Raw genomic sequence first — 23224 nt, 5'->3', positions numbered from 1 at the left:
TAACTCCACCATTTTACAACCAATCAGAAAACTGGATTTTTCCTAAGCACCTGACACAGGTTTGCCAGATTCTCAATGGGACATTTTTGCTAGGATACCCTGTAGAGAGAACGAAATCAATTGCTGATGCTACAAGACCTAGCAAAATCTTGCTAAAGATGTCATCCACAGCGGTGATACTCAGGACTGAGTGAAGTTTTTCTAGCCAACTTATCTGAGTGAAGATAGACACCTGTGAATGCATAAAAAATATACACACAAAATAATTTAAGTTGTATCCTCAAACATAAAAATCTAATTAAGAAAGAGAAGTTTTATTAGGGCAATTTCACTTTATTTTTCCATACAGCAAGGTCAACTAGAGCAGTAATAATAAAATAAGCATAAAAACAAATTGCAGCCCAGGACAGAATACATAATTGGAGCAACTACAAGCAGAAAGTAAGTCTGTGATTACATAATAGTAAAACCAAGCACATCTGTCCTTTCAGCAGATGAAAGTTTTAGGGTTGCAAATCAGAGCAACATTATCAAATCCATCTGGACACTGATTATACACCGATCAAACGACAGCCGAATCTCACTGCTTTATCCGCATTTGCCTTAGAACATTAGGCTCTGTTTTGAATGTTTCAGGATCTTGAAACAGTGAAATTTGCACATTTTCTTTTCACCTGCTAAAAGAACAGGATCACTACAGCGATCAAAAACAATCACATAACAACTACAGCTACGGTGTGCTGTTTGGTTTGCCTGTTCATGAATTAACTTTGTGTGAAAGTCAATACTTGTTTTGAAGATTTGGTTTTGTGAACGATAAACCACTGAAATGGTCAGAAACTGGTTTGAATAGTATATATCCTTAATATAGGTCTCTCTCTCTTTTTTCTGATAGTTTAAACATGCAGTAGTTTTGAATAATGTAAGGAATACTTGATCCATGATTTCACCCTTAGCGGTTGAAGTACCTGCTCGTTTGGGCGATGATCTTCAGGCCGATTTGGACCAGTTGAGCTTTTGTCAGTCATGAGATCTCGGAAGGATGGCATATCTTTCCAGCTGAAAAAAATCCTGGCAAACTACAAGCTGTCCACAAAAAAGCAAAGCCACTTTTTGGAAGGGGTATGGAGTGCTAACTCTGTGCCACTTTTGCAAGCAATTTTGCTCAGCCTGTCATTGTATTAGCCTTAACAAAACTCCTTGTAATTATAGACATTTTTATTCAAAATAAGATCTTACTATTATACAGGTTTCTCTCTTTTTTGACTATATACAGAAGTGCAAAAAGTCAACCTTCTCTCTAGACATCCCAACATGCTAAACTGCAGCATAATCCACCCTCAAGAGTTTGCACAACCACTAGAATTCTTGTTACGTAAACTTTGAGTATTTGGATTATCAACAAAAAGTCCCTTGATCTATTGATTATGCAGCTTATTTATAACAAGGCCTGATATTCAGGGATTTCAAAAAATATTTAAACAATATTTTAACATTTGTAATGGATACAGTAGAAAATAAATTTTATTCTAATATCTAGGAACTAGATTTTTCTTATAATAACTAATTACAAACAAAATAAATCATCAAAATATTACTCAATTGTCTGCCAGGATTGTTGCGATAGCAACAACTTAACTTCTTACTTAGCAATGATTATATAATTATAAGATATCCATATAAAAGATCTTTGTTCTTTTAATGAAAACTAGACAAGAACTAACGATGACTGACATTCTTACATTGTAATATTAAATCAGTAAAATATAAATCATTTAGTTAACAATAATACGAATACTCATATGACACTACATGTAATTTAAAACTGAGTATGTTATGAAGGAAAAAACTACTTTTTAATTTTTTTTGTATTTTGAAAAATACATCAGTAAAATCTAATAAAACAAAATTCTAAAAATTGAAATGGTATTCAACTTGTAATAGAAAATGAAAACAATCTAATAAATGTAAGAAATGAAAATCTACATTTTTAACAAGAAAAATAAGTAATATTCTATAATGTAAGTAACTACAATAACATGTGAAGTCACCTATACTTTCTTAACACGATTGAAATTACATTGGTATGGGTTCCAACCCGTAATGTAATAATCTAAGGCTTTAATAGATGTACAGTACAATCAGTAAAATCAACACATCATTCTTATACTAGAAAGCGTATCTCTCAAGCATAAAAACTTGCAGTAAACTTGGAAGTACAGAAAGTTCTATAACTAAACCTTCACCTCTTCCATTCCACACTAAACTACCAGTGACCTGGCCCCCACTTCAGCAACCACAGGCTTGCTGAACAGAGCAAAAATATCCTTTACTAGCTGCAACATCCGAACCACAAAAAGGAATTCCTTTGGATGAATCCATTCTTAAAAACTGAATGCACATCTATTTTTTTTTTATTTTGTAAAGGCTTTCTAAGGCTATAAGCAGTTAATCTGAACAAAACAAAACAAAAAAATCACATATAAAACTCCCCCAAGTACTGAACCCACCCAATTACTACTGAATTAACATTTCTGTTTTTCATATTTTGGTTTTTCATGCATCTGATGACAGTGCTGCTTCTTTGTTTTAGAGTCACTATTTTGAATGTGACTTAGATGAAGCATTTAAGCAAAAAGTGAAACCATTTCTGCAAAGCATTTATAGTCTTTTGACTTCTGACAGAGGCTATAAATAGAAGCAAAATAAGTTCTTCCAATATTTTCATTGCCGTGTCTCAGAAATGGCACCTCCCTTTTGAGTATCATGTTACACAGTATAATATGCATAAATATTACACTAAAATGCATTAAAATAATTATATATATATATGTATATATATATAATCTCTATGTATCTCCAGTATGTGTAAGTTGTCTGCAATGAGAGTTTGTCTTGTGCTGTCTATGGTTATTTTAAGGATAAATTGGCCATTTCTGAGACAGCTTTGGTTTAAAAAAAAAATGGTGCCCTTTGTTCAATTCTAGCAAATAAGCAAAAAAAAAAGTGGCTCTGAAAATAATAACACTGCAGAAATAATACTCTAATTTGATGTACAGTCTATGGCACTTCATGAGAATCCTTAACAACATGGTATTTAAAGCTACGATTTGCTTTAAAATATACACAGTTGTGGTTTTGCTTGGCACATTCATCTCTGTCCGATCCCTCCCTTACCAATTCTTACAATTTATTACATTAAAAATATTACTCTTAAACAAGAATGACTGCGCATGCACGCTCTCGTCTACAATGGCAATTTTAAATACAAGGTGCACCTTTGTTATTTGTAAACCTTGAAAGAAATAAACTTACTTTAAAAAATTATATCTTGGTCTACAGACGTACCAATACATAATAGAGTCATGGTTACACCATAGTCTGTCTTTTCAAGATGGCATGAGTTTATCAGAATTCAACTATGGGTGCATATTCCAATGCATATTTCTGTGCTAGAAAAGAAAGACGATGTTGTACTTTTGGACAGTAAGGTCACCTCAGCACAAATATCAATTAAATGTACAAAGTATATAGGCAACAGTGTGCAGTGGATATCCAAGTTGTCTGTTCATCTTGTTAACATGCAATATGTGGATGCTGCTGAGGGATTTTTTTTTTTTCGTGTGTGTGAGTGTGTGTGGGGAGGGGTGCAGTTTGCTTGACGATATATACAATATGGCTAATGACCTTGTCCTTTACTCTAACCAAGCACACTGTCCTTTTCTCTTTAGTATGATCTGTAAAGAGAAAAAAAAGAGAAAAATCTCAATCAATGATAGGTTATAACAGAAAAGACACAAAAGCCCCAACCCGTAATGAAAATTTAATCATAGAGGACAGCCAGCAAAATCCTCCCAACTTAGAAATGTGGAGTAAAACCTCTTCTCAGGTGGAGTTTGATTTAAGGATCGATCAATCAATAAACTATTTTGAGTACTGACTGACTGCGCGCATAGCACGGTATTAAGCGTTTGGGAGAGTACAATATAACAGACTTGGTAGAAGTGTTCCCTGTCTGCAAGTTTAGAGTCTTGAGAGGGAAGCAAACAAAAGAGGAGCATTATCTAGTGGAAAGAGCACGGCCTGGGAGTCAGAGGACTTGGGTTCTAATCTCTGCTCCAGCAGTTATCCACTATGTGACCTTCAGCATGTCACTTGGCTTTTCAGTGCCACAGTTTCCTCAACTGTAAATTGGGGATTTAATACCTCCCTCATACTTAGACTGTGAGCCCCATGTGGTCCCTAAGTATCTGGTATCTAGCCCAGTGCTTAGAACAGTGTTTGGCATGTAGTAAGCACTTAACATCACAAGTATTTTAACTTACAGCTATCCATCAGTCATATTTATATATACGTAAGTGCTGTGGGCCTGAAGATGTGGTTAGTAAGGGGTACAAATTCAATTGTAAGAGCGAAGCTAAAGGCAGAGGGAGTAGAGGAAATGAGGGTTTAATTAGAAAAGGTCGCTTTGAGGAGATTTGCTATTAATAAGACTTTGGATAATGATAATAATAATTATATTTGTTAAACCTTTAATAATAATAATAATAATGTTGGTATTTGTTAAGTGCTTACTATGTGCCACGCCCTGTTCTAAGTGCTGGAGTAGATACAAGGTAACAGGTTGTCCCACGTGGGGCTCACAATCTTCATCCCCATTTTACAGATGAAGTCACAGAGAAGTGAAGTGACTTTCCCAAGGTCACACACCTGGCAGGTGGCAGAGCTGGGATTCAAACCCTTGACCCCTGACTCCCAAGCGCGTTCTCTTTCTACTAAACCACGCTGCTTCTCTAACCTTTACTATATGTTAGGCACTGTACTAAGCACTGGAGTGGATACAAGCATATCGGGTTGGACACAGTCCCTGTCCCACACAGGGCTCACAGTCTCAATCCCCATTTTACAGATGAGATAACTGAAGCACGGAGAAGTGAAGCAACTCACCCAAGGTCACACAGCAGACAAAAGGTGGAGCAGGGATTAGAGCCCACAACCACCTGAATTCCAGGCCCTTGCTCTATCAACTACGCCTGGGGAACGTTGTTATCTGATGGCTGAAGGGGGAGGAAGTGAAGCACCAGTGCACAGCCTAAGTCTTCAACAAATGGTTTCACAGAGACTAGACTACTTAGCGAAATCATTTGTGATGCAACTGAACTAAATTTGGAGGGCCATGTCCCTGCAATATTAACACTGGTAATAATAATGATAATTGTGATATTTGTTAAGCACTTACTGTAGGTCAAGCACAAAGTGCTGGAGCAGATACAAGGTACAGTTATTTTTCAGCTCCTAGAGGCTGACCTAAGGAAGCTTACTAATTCATGGAAATAGATCTCCATTTTGGGACATTGACACAGATTCTGGGAGGAAGCAAAAGCCAAGATTCAAGGCATCTATCTTGTCCCAGGACCCGGGAGTGCCCCTGCCCACTCGGTGCCAGCAGAGGACTGGAGAATGGCTATGTGACCCCTGTGTGATTCTGGGTAGGTGAAGATTCTCATTACCTGCACCTCAGTACGGTTCAAGGAGTCATGTTCACTCTCCAATGGCTTTTTCTCCATACTTTCAAACATGGTCATGTTTCACCTAGCCTAAGAAAACCTTCCCTTGATTCCACAGCTCCTTCCAGTTATCACTCCATCTCCCTCTTACCATTCCTCTCCAAACTTCTTGAGTGTGTTGTCTACACCGCTGTCTCCAGTTCATTTCCTTCAGTGCTCTCCCTGACCCCCTTTATTCCACAGAAACTGCACTCTCAAAGTGCAATGATCTCCTTCTTGCCAAATCCAACAGCTTCTACTCTATCCAAATCCTCCTCAAACTCGCAGCAGCCTTTGATACTGTCAACCGCCACCTTCTTCTGGAACCATTACCCATCCTCAGCTTCACTGGCACTACCCTGCCCTGGTTCTCCTCCTATTTCTCCGGCTGCTCATCTCTGCCTCTTTTTTATGGTATTTACTAAGCACTTAATAGATGCCAGGCACTATACAAGATAATCAGTTTGGACACAGACCCCGGTCTACAAGGGGCTCACAGTCTTAATCCCCATTTTACAGATGATGTAACTTAGAAGGACTTGGGTTCTAATGCCAGCTCTGCCACGTGTCTGCTGTGTGACCTCGGGCAAGTCACTTAACTTCTCTGTGCCTCAGTTACCTCATCTGTAAAATGGGGATTAACGGTGAGAGCCTCACGTGGGACAACCTGATGACCCTGTATCTACCCCAGCGCTTAGAACAGTGCTCAGCACATAGTAAGCGCTTAACAAATACCAACATTAAGTCATCACTTCCCTGTGCCAGACTCGCAGGCCCGTACTCTCCACTACTTGCTGCTTCTCTTTCAAAGGCTCCTCCACCGCCTCACACCCCCTAACTGTGGGAGTCCCTCAAGGCTCAGATCTGGGTCCCCTTCTATTCTCCATCTACACCCACTCCCTTAGAGAACTCAAACTGTAAGCCCGTTGTGGGCAGGGAATGTATCTGTTTACTGTTTTACTGTACTCTCCAAAGTGCTTAGTATAGTGCTCCGGCACATAGTAAGCGCTCAGTAGGGTTAAAACAGTGAAAATAGAACACAGTTGCTCCCCATGCCTTCAACTACCACTTCTAGGTGGATGATTCCCAAATCTACATCTCCAGTCCTGATCTCTCTCCTCTGCAGCATCGCATTTCCTCCTTCTTTCAAGACCTCTCTTTTGTGATGTCCTGCTGAAATGGCAAAGTGAACATGTCCAAAACAGAACTCTTCATCTTCCCATCCAAACTCAGCCCTAACCCTTGACTTTCCTGTCACTGTAGACAAAACCACCAACCTCCCTCCCTGACTCACAAGTCCATAACCTTAGTGATAGCCTTCACTCAGCTCTATCATTCTACCCCCATATTCAATTTGTCACTAAATCCTACAGGTTGAACCCCCACCTTGCTAAAATCCACCTTTTCTTCTCCATACAAACTGCTAGCACATTAATCCAAGTCCTTATCCTATCCTGCCTTGATTACTGCACCAACCTCCTTGGTGACCTCCCCACCTCCTGTCCCTCCCCTCTCCAGTCCATACTTCACTCTGCTGCTCTGATCATTTTTGTTCAATAATGTTCTGTCCATGTTTCCCCACTTCTCAAGAACCTCCAGTATTGCCCTTCCACCTCTGCATCAAACAGAAACTCCTCACCACAGGCTTTAAAGCACTCAATCACCTTCCCTCCTCTTTCCTGTCCTCGCTGCTTTCCTACTACAACCGAGCCCACACAATCTGCTCCTCTAATGAACTTCAATCTAGTCTATTTTACAGCTGACCTCTAGTCCACATCCTGCCTCTGACCCTGGAACGCCCTCCCTCTTCATATCTGACAATCACTCTCCCCACCTCCAAAGACTTTCTGAAGGCACATCTCCCCACAGAGGCCTTCCCCTCCTAAGCCCTCATTTCCTCCTCTCCCACTCCCTTCTGCATCACCCTTATAGCACTTGCGTATAAATGTACATATTTATAATTATAAATCTATCTGTTTTTATTAATGATGTGTATATAGCTATAATTCTACTTATAATGATGCTACTGATGCCTCTTTACTTGTTTTGATGTCTGTCTCCCCCCTTCTAGACTATGAGCCCTTTGTGGGCAGGGATTGTCTCTATTTGTTGCTGAATTGTACTTTCCAAGCGCTTAGTACAGTGCTCAGCACACAGTAAGTGCTCCATAAATACAATTGAATGAATTTGCCATCTTTTATTCACCCCTCCCTCAACCCTACAGCACTTATGTACATATCCAAAATGTATTTGTTCATATCACTGGCTGCCTCTCCTTCTAGGTTGCGTGCTTGTTCATTTGTATTTATTAAGCATTTACTGTGTGCAGATCACTGTACTAAGCACTTGGGAAGGTACATTACAGCAATAAAGAATGACAATCCCTGCCCATAACGAGCTCACACTCTAGATGCAGGGAACATTTCTACCAATCCTGTTACCTTGTACTCTCCCAATTGCTTAGTACAGTGTTCCACACACAGTAAGCACTAAATAAATATGACCAAGGAGTGGGATGGAGGGCTGCTAGAGCTACATCCCAAATCCTCATAAAATCAAAGAATAAACGTGAAAGTGCTGGGGAAAAAGTTGAAATACTTTTGAAGGGATTATTATTTAAATGGAGAGTAAAGGAGGGCTAGGGAGAAATGGCTCTCCTTCCCCTTGCTACCAGAGATGTCTTGCTGAACACTGAGGAAAATAAGTGGGGGGTTGGGAGTTAAGAGGAATAAGAAAATAAGAGTTGGAGAGTCAAGAGTAATAAGAGAGTAGGCTTAAAGGAAGGTCTGGGAAACCTCTCTGCCTCTCCACAATCATTTTGTTTGCAAATAATGTCCGTTTCCTGCTTTGCGTCTTCCACGTTACTGGTGTTTATTACCAATAAATTTTCACACTAAGTACCTACTAAAATACCTTTGGCATTTTACTTGAATAAACATGAGCAGCATGTCTAGCTGTATCAATTAATCAGTAGTATTTATTGAGCGCTTACTTTGTGCAGAGCATTGTATTAAGTTCTTGGGAGAGTACAATATAACAGAGTTGGTAGACTCAGTTTCAGTCCACAATGAATTTATAGTATAGAGGGGCTGACAGACAATAAAGGGAGCACCACAGCCATCCCCCACCAAGCACACGCATACAACCCTGCCCGGGGAAGCAGTGTGGCCTAGTGGAGAGACAGCACGGGCCAGGGAGTCAGAAGGACGTGGTTCTAATCCCTTTGCTGACAAATGCTTGCTGGGTGACCCTGGGTTAGTCACCTAACATCTCTGGGCCTCAATTTCCTCAACTGTAAAATGGAGATACTTGTTCTCCCTCCTCCTTAGACTGTGAGCCCCAAGTGGGACGGGGACTATGTCTGACCTAATTAACATGTACCTTCTCCAGCATTTAGAACAGTGTCTGACACACAGTAAGCATTTAATAAATACCCCTGGGAAAAAAAATCAGGATGACACAGAAGGGAGTGAAAGAAGAGGAAATGAGGGCTATTTGGAGGATTGTGTAATTAATAAATGATAATGACTAGTAAATGACTATGTCATTTCTAGCCACTTGTAGGTAGATGATATGCCTGTACCTTTTCCTAAGCCAAGCAACAAGGCTTTGATCTCCTCCCTGGTGGAAGGGGAAGAGGCTGCCAGAATTTAGCTCCCACTGTGGTTCCACAGGAACTGAAGCTTTACTGTGACTGCAGTGACTCAACTGTCCAGCTTTCTCTTCATGAAAGCATCCTGTTTTGTCCCCTCTCACACCAATCGGGCTTCAAGCAGATTTTATTTCATTATTTTACAGACTTAAGAGGTTTTAGAGAGCGGATTGATTAAATTGACCTTAACACACCTGTATCTGAACTACGGGAATATCAATTTAATGATTCTACTGAAAGGTCAAGTTGGAACTGAAGTGTATGTAGAATAGGGGGGATGATTAATGGAAAGGAATTGGTATTATTAAATTTGGAAGACAAAAAATGAGTAAGTGGTGCTGAAAAATCACTGAGAGTACATCAAAACTTCTTTCCCTCTCCTCCATCACATTCTTCCTTCTAATTTTACCATAGCAGGGATCCCACCCTCATCTTTCCTTTAAGCTAACTATGGGTAGGGAATGTGTTCACTATATTGCTATATTTACTCTCTCAAGGGCTTAACACAGTGCTCTGCACTCAGTAAGTGTTCAATAAATACGACTGACTGGCTGACTGGCCCAGAACTTCACAACCCTCTCATTGGTCCACAATTCCTCACTCTTTCAATTCTCACTCAGCCCGCTGCTTAAATCTCCTTCCTTTTCCTCCAAAAATATTTCCTGGATCCACTCCTATCATACCTAAATGAGAACTACTATCCTATCTGGACCTTTTTAGTATCTGACCTGACTCCAACCTCTACCTCTCCAATGTATACATTCTGCTAGCGAGACCGGTTGTCTAAAATTTGATTCTGCTCATGGCTTCTGCTTCCTCAAAAATCATTCCTCTCTGCTTGAAGTCCAAACTCCAGATTATAGCCTTGCTCCAAAGCACTCCAGTAGTTCTCTCTCCCTCAGCGATGGTTTGCTACAACCCTGCATTTTTTTCTCCTCCCAAGCTAATTTACTTCCTGTACCTTAGTCCCTAATTTCCCCCCTCTGTGCCCTTTGCCCACCCTCTTTCTCTTGCTGGAACTTCCACTCCTCCAAGTCCAAGAGGTCACAGCTTTCCCCCATCTTCAAAACTCACCTCCTCAGGAGATTTTACCCGATTAATGGCCTGTTGCAAAACTGTGTCTATCAACTCCTCAACTTACATTAATTTACACTTGTTTTTCTCTATATCCCGCCACACTCCTGTTTCATAACTCTTGCTCCCACTGTTATAAAATAATGTTTGTTTTTCTGTCTCCCACATCCAATCCATAAGCTTGTGGGCAGTGAATGTGTCTGTTATATAGTTATATTGTATTCTTCCAAGCACTTAGTATAGTGCTCTGCTCACAGTAAGTGCTCAATAAACACAACTGACTGAATTCTTAAGGGCAGGGACCGTGACTTCTATTACCTTTAATTTATTCCCCAAGCACAGGGCTCTGCACACAGTAGGTGCTCAAGAAATATGCTACTGATGGATTTTTGAAAACCAAGAAGCCATGAAACACCACCACTCACATTCTGGCTAGGTTGCTAGGATTTTCTTACACCCTGTCAACTTTGCAATTTAGGCTAACTTCCTGCAGGATGCATTCATAGTTGGGTCGTTTGCATTTACTCCCCCTCTACACTATAAACCTGTTGTGGGCAGGGAATGTGTCTACCAACTATGTTGTAGTGTACTCTCCCAAGTGCTTAGTACAATGTTCTGCTCACATTAAGTGCTCAATGAATATCGTCGATTAATTTTTATTGAGCCCCACTTTCTCAGAGGAGAGCAGGACTCCCCAAAATCCTCAGTTTGCCCTCCACTGGTGTTTATTCTGCACCATCCCCACACAAGGTGCACTCGTTGAGGGTGGTTTGGAGGTGGTAGAGGGTGGGGGAGGAGGGTGAAGAGGGGCCTACACCTGCCACTTTCCTGTCACAGTTCTGAGGCTTTAGATCACAGCATGGCATTGCTGACCAAGCTTGGTTCAGAGGCTCCCCATCTTGGGAGACCACTTTATCATGCCCGGTTTCTTCCAAAGTGCTGGTCTAATTCCCGACTCTGCCCACATATCTGCTGTGTGACCCTGGGTAAGTCACTTCATTTCTCTGTGCCTCAGTTACCTCATCTGTAAAATGGAATGTAAGACTGCGCTTCATGTGGGACAGGGACAGTATCTACCTTGTATCTACCCCAGTGCTTACAACAGTGCTTGGCACATAGTAAGTGCTTAACAAACAGTAAGCGCTTAAGAGAAGAAACGGGGCTTAGTGGCAAGAACACGGGCTTGGGATTCAGAGGTCGTGGGTTCTAATCCCGGCTCTGCCACTTATCAGCTGTGTGACTTTGGGTGAGTCACTTATCTTCTCTGTGCCTCAGTTACAAGTCATCTGTAAAATGGGGATTAAGACTGTGAGCCCCATGTGGGACCACCTGATTACCCTGTATCTACTGCCGTGCTTAGAACAGTGGTTGGCATATAGTAAGTGCTTAACAAATACCATTATTATGAAATACCACAATTATTATTATTACAGAGGAAGCCCCCTGAGGCTGACCTGAGGCCCGACTGTGGGAGCCTGCTGGCTGACAGTAGTACTTAAGAACCAAGAGAATGCTGGAAGGAACTTGGGACTCTTCCTGCATTTGGTCAATCAATCAATTGATCCATGGTATTTATTGAGTGCTTACTGTGAGCAGAGTACTCTACGGGGAGAAGCACTGTGGCTTAGTGGAAAGAGCATGGGCTGGGGAGTCAGAGAACCTAGTTTCTAATCCCAGTTCTGCCACTTGACTGCTGTGTGGTCTTGAGGAATTTACTTAACTTCTCTTTGCCTCAGTTTCTTCAGCTGCAAAATGGGGATTCAATGTCTGTTCTTCCACCTACTTAGACTGTGAGCCCCCTGTGGGACATGGATTGCATCCAACCTGATAAGTTTGTATCTGTCCCAGTTCTTAGAACTCAACATGAGCAAGACTGAGGTCCTCATCTTCCCTCCCAAACCCGGTCCTCTCCCAGACTTCTCTATCACCGTTGATGGCACGACCATCCTTCCCGTCTCTTGGGCCCGCAATCTTGGTGTCATCCTTGACTCGTCTCTCTCGTTCACCCCACACATCCTATCCGTTACCAAGACCTGCCGGTTTCACCTCTACAATATCGCCAAGATCCGCCCTTTCCTCTCCACCCAGACGGCTACCTTACTGTTACGGGCTCTCGTTATATCCCGGCTAGACTACTGTGTCAGCCTTCTCTCTAACCTCCCTTCCTCCTCTCTCGCCCCGCTCCGGTCTATTCTTCACTCCGCTGCCCGGCTCATCTTCCTGCAGAAACGATCTGGGCATGTCACTCCCCTTCTTAAACAACTCCAGTGGTTGCCTATCAACCTCCGCTCCAAACAAAAACTCCTCACTCTAGGCTTCAAGGCTCTCCATCACCTTGCCCCTTCCTACCTCTCCTCCCTTCTCTCTTTCTACCACCCACCCCGCACGCTCCGCTCCTCTGCCGCCCACCTCCTCACAGTCCCTCGGTCTCGCCTATCCCGCCGTCGACCCCTGGGTCACGTCCTCCCGCGGTCCTGGAACGCCCTCCCTCCTCACCTCCTCCAAACTGATTCTCTTTCCCTCTTCAAAACCCTACTTAAAACTCACCTCCTCCAAGAGGCGTTCCCAGACTGAGCTCCTCTTCTCCCTCTACTCCCTCTGCCATCCCCCCCTTTACCTCTCCGCAGCTAAACCCTCTTTTTCCCCTTTTCCCTCTGCTCCTCCACCTCTCCCTTCCCATCCCCACAGCACTGTACTCATCCGCTCAACTGTATATATTTTCTTTACCCTATTTATTTTGTTAATGAATTGTACATCGCCTCGATTCTATTTAGTTGCCATCGGTTTTTACGAGATGTTCTTCCCCTTGACTCTATTGCCATTGTTCTTGTCTGTCCGTCTCCCCCGATTAGACCGTAAGCCCGTCAAACGGCAGGGACTGTCTCTATCTGTTGCCGACTTGTTCATCCCAAGCGCTTAGTACAGTGCTCTGCACATAGTAAGCGCTCAATAAATACTATTGAATGAATGAGTGAATGAACAGTGCTTGACACACAGTAAGCACTTAACAAATACCACAATCATTATTATTATTACTAAGCACTTGGGAGAATACAATGCAATAGAGTTGGTAGACACGATTCCTGTCCAGAAGGAGTTTGCAGTCTACAGGGGAAGAGAGACAGGAAAATAAATAACAGGCAGGGGAATCATACTAGTATAAAGATAAGTAGGCTAGGGCTGTGGGGGTGGTGAGAGCATATCAAAGCACTTAGGGGGTTCAGTGCTGAGTGCATGGGCGACGCAGGTGGAGAGGGCAAATAAAGTAAGGAAAATCAGGGTTTCGTTAGGGAATGTCTCTCGGAGGAGATGTGGTTTTAGCAATCATAATAATAACTATGGCATTTGTTAAGCACTATGTGCCAGGCACTGTACTAAGTGCTGGGGTAGATACAAGCAAATTGGGTTGGACACGGTCCCTGTCCCACCTGGGGCTCACAGTCTCGATCCCCATTTTACAGATAAGGTCACTGAGGCCCAGTGAAGTAAAATGATTTGCCCAAGGTCACGCAGCAGAGAAGTGGCAGAATCAGGATTAGAACCTATGGTCTTCTGACTACCAGGCCCGTGCTCCATCCACTACGCCAAGCTGCCTCTCAGCCTAGTAGGGCTTGGTCAGCCTGTCTTTTACACAAGGGCAAACCCAGACCAAGTCTTCTTTGAGGCTACACTCGGGGAGACTCCTTCACCTGAATTTGGAGAATTGAGATTAGTGAGGTTATTTTGTAAAAATTCACCTTTTAACACATGTCCTTTCTGATCCATTTTAATCACTCCTACCTTAGAAGTTGAAATATATATCAATCAGTGCTGAGGACAGTGCCTGGCACATGGCAAGTGCTTAACAAATACCATTACTATTATTATTAATAATAATCACTCAATCAATGGTACGTATTGTGCGCTTACTGTGTGCCGAGCACTGAAATGAGTGCTTGGGAGAGTATAATATAACAGTGTTAGCAGATCTATTTAAGTTGTATATCTCTGAAAGCAGCACTGAAAATTTTCCCTGCTACATGGCCAATGCTCAATAGTTTGGTTTTTTTTACATTTCCAAGGCAACCACATCCTATAAAACGTACTAGAATAATTAAAATGACAAACACACAAAGGATACTTACTGTTTGGTGATGAAAAATCTACATCTGGGTAACATACTTGTGGCTAGTCAGATGTTCGGCAGATATTATGGGTATCTGACAAATAAAAAATTATCGAATGAATGACTCATGCAAGCAAGCACAACCAAGAGACTCAAACATTCTATTATTCATATTTAAGAAAAGTGAAGTTCAGCTGTGAGGTGACAGTCCTTACTCGGTACATATAATAATTCGTTAATGTAAACCCAAATGCCAAAGTAGCAACTTATATATATATATATATATATTTAATTGTGTTAAAGAACAATTCCACCCAGGCAAAAGGAGTGTTACCAGTTGTTTAGGGAGTAAGAGAAGTTAAATTCCAAAAGTGCATGCAGTGCAGTCATCGAAAAGAAGCCCTTTTTGTTGGCCTACACATGAGTGTGAGATTATGTCGATTTGGTAAACGACGAAGAGGAAAACACCAATTTCTAATGCTGTCTATTAACTAACAGTCTTTGTACCTTTATTTTTGCCCCAAAATAGCTACCCAGAATTATGAATGACAAATCGTAGAGAAAAATCTAAGGCAGTTCTTGTTTTCTAAGAGGGAATCTATGGTCTCTTTCAAGCGATGCTCTCAAAATTACACCTGCAGTTTAGAAAATCCATCTGCAGAACCCAGTAGCCCATTTTATTGGTTTTAATTAGACAGGAAAATGAATGGAGGGACAGAGATTTCCCTAGATACCCAAAACTAAGAGCTGAATTGAACCAATTCCTGTGGTTTTAAACTTTAATCTACAGTCAGTAGTTTCCCACGACTGCAATGTTTAAGCAGGACCCTGACTGGGAAAGGAGGCCCAGGCCTTAATGATGGCCCCTCTCTGTTGGAATGGATGCTACCTTCTGGGTTTGATTCATCCTTCAACTTTCAAAGACACAATTTTACACCATTGGTAAGTGGCACTGGAAAGTGCTCCAAGCATAAAGAAGCTTCTCATACCATTTTTCTTACTGCTGCAGGACGGGAGGTTGAACCCAACAGTGTAGAAGCATCAAGGATGGGGCTGTCAAAACATACCAAGGACCTTCAACACCAGTCAATGAAGATGAAGGGCCAGATATCACCTTCTGCGCTCATGCAAGCTACATTTGGTGGCATCAGATAATTCGGCAATGCGTACGCACTGTAGGCATATACATATACATGTATATGTAGATAGATTATATATGTATATATATATATATATATTTATAGAAAGAGAGAGAGCTGTTCTGGTTTGGGACTGCAAAGTTTCCCTATGTCATGAGGGCCCAAGAAAGATATGCATGAAATGATCATAGCACAATGCAAAATAGAAAGTGTCCCTAGAAGTCAATATGGCTGAGAGCATGTTGATATTTGCTTTGCTGTGGTTTTGCTTACACCAGCAGTTCTGAGGTCAACCCATGGTTCAAAGTAAAGAAAGGAAGTTTACATGAACTGTTCTGTTTGGTAAATGACTCCCATTAAATGCTTTTGGAAATTTGAGACTCAAAAGTCTCCCTGAGCTGTCACATTTGCCAAAGTTAGCCTCCTTGTAAGCGAGTACGTCCTCTGAGGTGACTGTCAAAATCAACTGTTTGTTCAGAAATGTTTAAAGTTTGGCTGAAAATGTTTCCAAAATCTAAGTTTGTTTTTTTTTCTCTTTTTAATGGTAATTTGTTAAGCACTTACTATGTGCCAGGCACTATACTCAGTGCCGGGATAGGTACAGATAATCAGAATGGACACAGTCCATATCCCACATGGGGTTCGTGGTCTTAATTTTCATTTTACAGAAGAGGTAATCGATGCTCAGAAGTTAAATGACTAGCCTAAGTTCAACCAGAGCAGACAAGTGACAGATCTGGAATTAGAACCCAAGACCTCTGATTCCCAGGCCCATGCTCTTTCCACTAAGCCACGCTGCTCCTCAAGTTACACTAAAGTTACATATGTGCAGGTGTTTCACGGATACCTAAAAAAAGTAGTTGAAAAATAATCAACTTTTTTCCCAGATTTCTTTTCTCTTTAAGAATTCCTCAAATAGGACAGTGGGCACAAGTGGGTTTTACAATACTACGTCAAGCAAGTGCAAAAGCACATACGGCAAATTGATTCTGCTGCTCTAAAGTGAGACTTCTTTCTCACATATTTCTGTGTCCTATGGGCACAGTGTGGTTGCCAAGTGGCTAGAGCTTTAAAATATAAGAAATCTGGAATGAAACAGAATTTGTCGTAGTCCTCTTATTGCATTTTGCTTTCTGAATGTGTGAAAAGCACTCTCTTCATCCATTTAGGGATGAGGTGATGGACACCAGGCCACATTTCTTTCCGGGTTTGGGAAGGGTGCATATTTTGAAGTATACATTTTTCATTCCAACTTTTTTAATTAAAAAGCAATGGGCATAGTTCTAATCCTCTACCTATATTCTGGAAAGGGTCTGAGCTAACAGGTTTATCTCTGCGACTCCCTGACACTTGAGAGAGGACTTTTAATTTCCATGCATGGCAGTATTTTATCTTAGATCTAGAAATTCAATTACAGTGGGGAGACATTGTGGAAAAACTCAATTTCTTTTGAATAGCCATTCTATTCATTACATCCAAGTCATTTTTCAATGGACTTAATTTACAAGAGTGGTCCCTGGTGGCCTGATGAGTTGCTTTTCTGGCTTTTTTTTAAGAAGCCAGGTGGTAATTCAAACACTGCTGTTTACAGAGATATTTATTTTGGATTCTGTATGTTCTCGTTCCCTTGGAAGAGCAGGGGTGTGGCCTAGTGGAAAGAGCACAGGCCTGGGAATCAGAGGATGTGGGTTCTAATCCCCACTTTGCCAGATGTCTGCAGTGTGACCCTGGGCAAGTCACTTACCTTCTCTGTGCCTCAGTTACCTCACCTGTAAAATGGGGATCAAGACTGTGAGCCCCGTATGGGACAGGGACCGTGTCCAACCTAATTACCGTGTATCTACCCCAGCACTTAGAACAGTGCTTGGCACACTGTTAATGCTCAACAAATGCCACAATCATTATTCTCATTAGAAGAAAAACAACCCTGCACACAGTAAGCGCTCAATAAATACGACTGAATGAACAACCCTCTAAGGCATCGATTATTCAATTGATAATTGAATAATCAACCAGAATAATCACGCGAGAGGTCCAGACCAAATCAGAAATGCTCGTGCAAATGTCATTTTAGTAGCATCGGCAATGGAGCTGCAACATCCTTGGGGTACCGAGGGAAGGCACCAAAGCATTCTGCTGCTCGTCAAACAAAAAGAGAATGTGTAGGCCAACAAGAAGTAGAGTCGAAACCCTCATGCTCAGTAAAAGCCCCGCCCGGATCCCTCTGGCACACGTGAATCCCCCACTGACCCCAGTGGGAAATTCGTGTGCACGGGGGTCTGTTGGATCGAAGCCCTATTAGAGTCGGTTTTTAAGAAACGAAGCTGTAAATTAGCAAACCTGGTTGGCTGTGGCTGTTGCAGCGAAGGGAACACTTGTGGCAGATGTTGTTGCTGCGGACACAGTGGCTGGCGTAGCACCGTGCACCATGGGAACTTTCGGAGGGAAAATCATATAAGCAAACATACGGAAGAGTGTAGCGGTATGGAAACCATGACAACATGGGGGTAGAATAATTGGGCATGGTATTTGATCACAGCGGAAGCCATGTGACGAGACATCATCACCAGCGAGTGACATGCAATCACAGTGCAAAGCAGGACAACATTCCAGGGAGAGAAGGGGAGGGGAAATGAAAGAGAAAAAAAGGGGAAAAAAGCTTGTTACCATCAAATCAAGAAAATCAACACAAACAAGCTTAATCAGCTAAGTCAACACAAGAGTTTTAACACGTGTTCATATTTATACCGATTCAAAAATCTAAGCCAAAGATACAGCTTATTTACTCTGAACTTTCATTTATCAATTGGAACGGAATGTACACTTGCATATTTAATAATGAAAAAATACAGTCATGTTACTTTTATGAGAAAGATTCTAAACACCGGAACTCAGAGTCCAGTCAAAATCCACCAAGGTTGACAGTAAAGGGAAAACCCCTGGGTAGAGAAAATAACTCCGGTGGTCCGTGGGTCAACTGAATTGATCGATGGCACGGAATTGATAGTTAGCCCAGGCAGGGAGGGGGTGCCTGAGAGTCTCCGAGAAGACCCTACTGGTGGATTTTGAGGGGCTTTGAGCTGCACCATAGGTTTAAGATAATCAAGAAACAAAGCTGGCACCTACCAACACTTGTAGCGGGTGTCATGCACAATATTGAGCCTGCCCATCATGCATTGCAACAGGAAGGTGGATTTGAAAAGGGAAAAGAATTAAAACAACCCATCACACGTGTAATTAGAAAATTCATTTGAACAAAGAAGAAAAATTGTTATTATGGGAACAGTGACATGTAACTGTCAGCACAATCACATCATACAGTAGCAAGTGATAAATTAGAACTCGTCTCAAGTGAGGAGTAAAAGCCAATATAACTGTGTGCTGGTACGCTCTGCTTTTTTCATATCGCTTCCTAGCACCATTTCACAATTGAATGTTAAGGGGAAAAACCCTCTTGACTACTTTCAACAAACAAAGAATATTTTTATTTGGCCACCTTCGTGGTTACGAATGAAAAAGGAAACACATTTTTGTTCAACTACAATTACTGAAGATACCACTGGCTAGTAAGGAATTCAGAACACAAAATGATTTTAACTTTTAGCTCTGAAAGCCAGAGATTTCGTTTTTGTGTCCATCTCAAGATAACACCTAGAAACGGATGTGGGACTTGTATAACTGGTTTCCTTCTATGGACATCTGGGTATAAGCTTAATAAAAAGCTACTAAAATTTTCTATGTTTTTGCATTTTAAATACATTAAAATCAGGTAAGAGAAGTTAGTCTGATTTTTAAAAATCTGCTCTGATTTACAAAACTCAAACTTTTACCTGATAGAATAAGAAAACCTAATAAAGGTTCACTGTCTGGGGATGATGGATTCACAAAATGCCTTAGATACTGCCAAGAGGAATATTTACATTGCAGTGTGTTAGTAACAGTGAAAGCTGGTAGGCTTTCAGTGCAAATTTTACAAACAACACTATTGAGTCTGAGGCGCTTGCAAGGCTATAAATTTTTCCACTAATCTAGGTAGAAAAAAATGAAAATTGCATGTAATAGTATACTCACACACAAGTAACTTGGAAGTCAAATTTATTTTACAATCTACAAGGCATTATCTCACACTCAGAGTGACACCTTAAAATGAGACCTTTCCCTGCATAGTTAGGTTTTGGGTAATAACCCATTTTTATCATTTTACCCTTAAATTTGACACGCCCCATTTTAAATACAACCACATCTGTGGTGAAAATGTGCTTGAAAAGTTTACGCTAAATGTGAATTTCCTCAGAGTCCTGAAGATGAGGCTTCTGCTGGACAGACTACTACAGTCATAATTAACTTATCTCCAAACTCAACTCCCTGTTAGAAACCATATCATCAGTCTTTGAATTTAAGGAATGTGCTCAGGTGGTGGGTTACATGATAAGGATGGAGGTTGGGGAGGGAGGATGGTTCTCTTTTATTCTGTCTAGCATAACTTCCCAGACATGCAGCCATTTGCTCATGCAGTAAATTGGCAAAAAATCAATTGTCTGAAGACAGTCATTGACAAAAGTCTAGAGGAGAAAGACCACTAGACCAATAGCTGACAAACCTAATAATGAAAATCCATCTCGAATGTGAAACCACCAAACTTAACTTCGCCAATCTTAACCCATACCTAACTCTCTACCTCTCAACCTGGTCCTAACCCTAAATCTGCCCTTAACCATCATCCTGGCCAGGCTCTGAATTGAAAGAGGCCTTCCTGAAAATAGAGGTGGATTTTAATGATGGGCTGATTCTGAGATTTGGAAATGTTGATTGATGGAGTTTGTCAACCACTGAATTTTAGGTATTTGGTTTCTTGTGATACATCACACTCTCTTTTTGTGCCTGGACCAAGCAATGGATATGAAACATACTGCGTTGGCCTGACATGTGGGGGGGTGGGGCGACCCTAAACCCTCTCGACTGTAAGCTCACTGTAGGCAGGAAAGTGTCTACCAACTCTGTTATACTGTACTCTCTCGAGCCCTTAAAATGGTGTTCTACCCAAAGTATGTGCTCAATAAATATGATGGATAGATACTGTTAATAAAATTGGAATTTCATCTGACATATTACTTAAGGCTGGGAGGAGAATAATAGTGATGGTATTTGTTAAGCGACTGGGAAATCATTAATTCTCAATGGCTTGGCTGATGGGACAAATCAAAAGATGCATGGAAATCACTTTTAAGGAGTATTTATTGGCAAGGTCCATTTAAATACTGTGTGATAGCAGATGTCTCCAATTATTCTATGTTTATATATTTTCATTTTCCTATTACAATACATCATTCCACGCATAATTCAGCCAGATTGCTGAAAACAGAGCTAGTCTTGCAATAGCTTTATGAAACAGAACTGTAAAGCTTTTCGGCTGAAATTGTAGTTTGAGTTATCATCATAATTAAGATTATAACCAGTCCACACAGTTTGGAGTGGAATTTGCCGCAAATAAACATAAGGCGACAATGAAACTACTAGCCAGGGTGCAATAACTCACATATATGGAGCTATAATGCTATCAGGCCCACTTACCACTAATAAAAATCATTCTGGAAATGACCTTAATATTCATCTTGATTTACAAATAAGAAGGCCTAAACGGCACATTGGCTAATTCAAACTTTCCTCGGCTCTTGCGCGTAAGGCAGAATTTGAGTTTGAGTAAATGCTAAATTCATTTTTCCTACACCGAAGTATTTTGGTAGATGAATGTCAAATTGCTGAGGAATGTCATTTGCGGCTTTAAAATATGCTATTTGCACTGAAAACAATGTGAATAATTCCCTACCCTTAAATTGATGCATCTCCTTTCTGTGTTTTTTCTTTGAGGAAAATCACTAAAAAATAATTGGGGTGGTGATTCTGACTTTTGAAGGAATATTTTAGAATTGATCTGGGAACTATTTTAGGACTTGGTAATTGTTTTTGAGAAGGGGACTCTGAATGGGGAGAGTGAATGTTATTTCTGCCTTTGGGAAGAAGGAATGTGATCTACCATTTTCTGGCATGGAAACTGGTGAAAAACAGGAAGGATGGTTCAAAAGCTGTGCTAACGTATTTATCATTGGGTAAGTGGTCCCTTACTTTGATCAAGGAAGAGAGTGGGAGACACTGTGGGCAGAGCCTACTTAAGTTAAATGAAATGAAAGACTTTGTGACTGGGAGTAGTCTGTGTTTCCCTTTCCACAGCTTAAGAACGGGTGGGTTTGAATGTAAATACAGAATTTCTGGTAATAATTCATTTATGCACTTTCACAAAGTTAAAATCCTCCACACGGCCAAATGTTCCACTGTACACTGATTTATGCTGGGGTCTGCAGATTCTTCCAAACAAGTGCCCAAACGCATAATTTTCTCTGCATTTATAAGGTAAATCCCTAGCAAAGCGCAGAAAAGTACAGTGACCGGCCCAAGATACTTCAGCTGTTCAGGAGAAAAGCTGGGTCTTGAACTGAGGATCCTGAGTTTTTTGAGCTCTATGCTCCCATTGCCACAGGAGTTTACAATGTACTAGCTGAAATGAAAATATCAGGATCCAATCTGGGCCTGTATTTTCCTTATTCTGTAGAGGACCGTGTCTTAGCAGAGGCCCTTGGGTACACACCATGTTGGGCCAGAAGCAGTGTGGCTTAGTGGAAAGAGCACGGGCTTGGGAGTCAGAGGACGTAGGTTTTAATCCCAGCTCTGCCATTCGTCTGCTGTGTGACCTTGGGAAAGCCATTTAACTTCTCTGTGCCTCAGTTACCTCATCTGGAAAATGGGGATTAAAACTGTGAGTCCCACATGGGACAATCTGATTACCTTGTATCTACTCCAATGCTTAGGACAGTACTTGGCACATAGTAAACGCTTAACAAATACCATCACCTTTATTATTATTAATGTGCATTTTCACTACCCATTTTGAGTGGAATGATATTAGAGAGCATTCACCCAACAATGGAGCTTGTCTGCATACAACACAGGGCAGTATTGGATGAAATGAACTGTGTGCATGTATGGTAAACTCCATCAAAGTATGTCTTAATGCATGGCTAGGAGAGGACTGAAACCCATCCTTTTAGCAGAACTAGATATTTTTCCACTTCACTGATGAAACTTTTGGCCACCTCAGAGTTTGCAGCGTGGCTCAGTGGAAAGAGCCCGGGCTTGAGAGTCAGAGGTCATGGGTTCTAATCCCATTTCCGTCACTTGTCAGCTGTGTGACTTTAGGCAAGTCACTTCACTTCTCTGGGCCTCAGTTCCCTCATCTGTAAAATGGGGATGAAGTCTTGTGAGCCCTACGTGGGACACCCTAATTACCTTGTACTACCCCAGTGTTTAGAACAGTGCTTTGCACATAGTAAGTGCTTTAACAAATACCAACATTATTATTATTATTATATTATTACAGTGCCTGGCACACAGTAAGCACTTACTACCACAATTCTTACTATCATTATTGTCCTTCCCTGGAATGGCACCCCTCCTTCCCTTCAAAATTCCTTTTCCTGCTTGGTCTTCCCAATTTAAGGCTCCCAATCTTTGGTACTTTATCAGGCACTTATGATCCCTTCTTTGAATCATATGTGTTCACGTTTCTATTATGGTATTCCAAATAATGTGCTTTTAGTATTTCCTCTTTATATTTGAACAGATGTTTGTTCTATTCTGTGACTTCCCAATTCCT

The 23224-nt window shown here is 41.3% G+C and overlaps 1 protein-coding gene across 12 annotated transcripts in view; it reads right to left on the bottom strand.

The window, feature by feature from the left end:
* Positions 1-293: 293 nt before the first annotated feature.
* Positions 294-23224, bottom strand: part of MBNL1 (muscleblind like splicing regulator 1) — a 290117-nt gene continuing 267186 nt past the window's right edge. For 8 of the 12 annotated variants that reach the window (XM_029069811.2, XM_029069756.2, XM_029069761.2 and 5 more), the window contains 4 exons: positions 18643-18678; positions 17857-17951; positions 14397-14471; positions 294-3737 (listed from right to left, as the gene is read on the bottom strand). In XM_029069811.2, the coding sequence (XP_028925644.1) occupies positions 14415-14471; positions 17857-17951; positions 18643-18678 (188 nt within the window). In that variant the 3' untranslated portion in view covers positions 294-3737; positions 14397-14414. The remainder of the gene's footprint in view (positions 3738-14396; positions 14472-17856; positions 17952-18642; positions 18679-23224) is intronic. The other 4 variants (XM_029069770.1, XM_029069784.1, XM_029069790.1 and 1 more) reach the window with 3 other exon arrangements.

Source organism: Ornithorhynchus anatinus, chromosome 1 (genome assembly GCF_004115215.2).
Source record: "Ornithorhynchus anatinus isolate Pmale09 chromosome 1, mOrnAna1.pri.v4, whole genome shotgun sequence".
Lineage (NCBI taxonomy): Eukaryota > Metazoa > Chordata > Mammalia > Monotremata > Ornithorhynchidae > Ornithorhynchus > Ornithorhynchus anatinus.
Note: the sequence above shows the minus strand (reverse complement) of the source record. Positions and strands in the feature narration are given on the sequence as shown.